General features: G+C 37.9%; 1 protein-coding gene across 5 annotated transcripts in view; it reads left to right on the top strand.

The window, feature by feature from the left end:
- The window catches only part of LOC116673489 (uncharacterized), a 40,408-nt gene that overhangs the window by 30,266 nt on the left and 7,569 nt on the right, over nt 1-2,573 (top strand). Inside the window, exon 1 of one of the 5 annotated variants that reach the window (XM_032505854.1) lies at nt 2,019-2,339. The exons of the other annotated variants lie outside the window; for them this stretch is intronic. Within the exon in view, the coding sequence (XP_032361745.1) occupies nt 2,243-2,339 (97 nt within the window). The 5' untranslated portion in view covers nt 2,019-2,242. Of the gene's footprint in view, nt 1-2,018; nt 2,340-2,573 lie in introns of those variants that run through there. 5 annotated transcript variants of the gene reach the window in all.

Raw genomic sequence — 2,573 nt, 5'->3', positions numbered from 1 at the left:
AAGCTATGTCAAGCCAGGTGTAGATAGCTGGGATAAGTGCACATTCAAGGCTTTGTTAAATAGACCACTCTATCAATCACAGATTTACTGATGCAGAAATATAGAAGACGCATGCTGCATATGTTTCACCCAATGAGCAGCAGCTTCTAATACAAAGCAACAAGGAGATGAAGAATATGCAAAAAGAGAAATACGGCTGTTATCAAACGGAGAGAAAAAGCCCAACAGACTATAGAGGACCAACTGAATGTGTAAGGATGTAAAAATATCTACTTTGCCTACTAGTCATTCCACATTTTTACAAATTTGTAGGCTACACTGTGTTTTAATTTCTTTAAATATGCTAGTGTCATGTTTTGGTTTTATTGCTGTATCTATTTTTATGTGCTAAATGTGCTTGTTTTACTGTAAAGTGTTTTTTATTTATATATATATATATATTGTGCTTTACCATGTAAAGCACAATATAACAGTTAATGCTCATACAGAACAATCACAAACGGACAAAATCCCACAAAAAGAAGTGTCTTCAATACATGATGTGAGCATATATGAAAAACAATATTCATGTTTTTTTTTGTATTCTTCTGACAGTGACAGCCCCAAAATAAAAAGATTTAGAAGCATTGTGGTGTTCCCGGTGTGATGAATGTAAATTACACTATATATGTATATAGGCCACGTTATTGGTCCAGTGATGTGAGACTTATTAAGAAGGTTATGAAACCAAAGTATACTATAATGAAAAACATTAGGCCTACATATTAAGGAGTAACACAAACTATCCTTTTTATTAGAAAAAGACAAGCAACAAGAAAATGGAATCATAAATGTATTGGTCTCTGACCAGTCTGCCATTAATATCATATCTGGGAATACAGCTCCACTGTCCCACCTAATCTCCGGAGCGTAACGATACAGTTAGTATTCTTTTTGGGACATTTTTGTCCCAAAAAGGACAATTAACAATTAACAGTGATTTAATGTCAATAAATTCATATTATGTATATATATAAAGTTATTTTAATAGGGTTCTCATTTCTGAATATATTGACATGGGTTTGACGTCAATATATTCAGAAATGACAGAACCTGTCTCAGACATCTTCTCACAACTTTATACAGTATATGTATTTTGAAAGTAGTTTTTACACAAACAGCTGTAAAAGTTTTGACAACAGATTGGGGATATTGATAAAGTATTTTCTGAGTATTTTTTACACAAACTAACAGCTGTGAAGGTTGTAAGACGATGTCTAAACAGATTACAGGTGGTTTGACAAACATGTTGAAACTACCACTTTTATTGGTAGGCTAACTATAGCCTACCTTTTTTCTTAATTATTTTTATTTATTTTAAATTACTCACAAGGGTGAAATGTTTAATGCCTCTCCTTCTCTATACTGAAAGTGGTTTGAGATTTCAATGTTGAACAGCAAAAAAGATATTAAAGATTAAAATAGCTGGTGTTGCATTTTAAGACGGTCCCTAAACACATTGTGACCTGCGCGTTGACAGACATTCGGTTCTTAACGGCATCGTCATTTTTGGTGATTTTGAGTTAAAAAATAACTAAAACGTCTGTCTTAATTTGCTCTCCAACATACCTTGAAACTGGGGGGAAATCGAGACTTTAACAAGGAGCCACATCCGTTAAAATCGACTGTCAAACATTAAACTAACTTCACCGCGGTGCATGGCCGGGGCTGCCTCTACTAAACTGTAATATGTTTCATGGAAGCTATTGAACGTAACATACGCGAAATCCGCGGAATGTCAAACAATGCATGCATGACGACGAAGGTCAGCGCATTGATACTTGTATTCTGCCGCAGCTGCCTTCAGTTTGTAAAATAAGATCCAAACGTGACTCGGCCGGTCCCTTAGGATAGTGGAAGGGTGTATATTGACACTTTGTTTCTATCATTGCATAAAATGAACACATTTGGCCTTCTGTGACTGACTGACTGAATGGACTAAATAGAGGACTATATCCCGCTCTGCCATGTGAGTCCTCCAAGCTCCACAGAGGCGGAGTGAGAATGAGAAGCTCTGCTGGCTCGTTTCACTGAAAGCGAACTAGCCCTGGAACAACATTTGAAAGCAACTTCGAAATACTATGTAAAGCTTTCATCGATGTTAGGTGTCAAAAGTGTCGCTGAGTCGATCATTTAATTCAGTTTTTCCTGGAGATGCGTCGCTTGAAAAACTATTAGTGGACAACGCTGCGCATAAACCAGGATGAGTGGGAGCTCCGCGGCGCCCTGCCGCTTCGACCACTACTTTGCTGTCTGTGGGGTAGACACAGAAACTGGACTGGAACCGGACGAATTAGCAGGTATGATATCTCTGTTAGACATCTTGTTGGTTTTGAAAGAAGAAGAAAAAACACAACAGCCGCACACAGCAATTTTTTTTTTCATTAGTCATTGCCCTACTGAACTGAAAGAGTTAATTGTGAGGTCTGACCCCTCCCCCTCACTGCCAACAGTCCATTATTTCAAGAGTATATTGCTGCAGCCTGGAGCGTCCCATGTCATCCGTCCCGTCTCATGCGGTCTCGTCTCATGCG

Source organism: Etheostoma spectabile, chromosome 23, assembly GCF_008692095.1.
Source record: "Etheostoma spectabile isolate EspeVRDwgs_2016 chromosome 23, UIUC_Espe_1.0, whole genome shotgun sequence".
NCBI classification, from domain to species: domain Eukaryota; kingdom Metazoa; phylum Chordata; class Actinopteri; order Perciformes; family Percidae; genus Etheostoma; species Etheostoma spectabile.
This window is presented reverse-complemented; position numbering and strand designations above follow the sequence as displayed.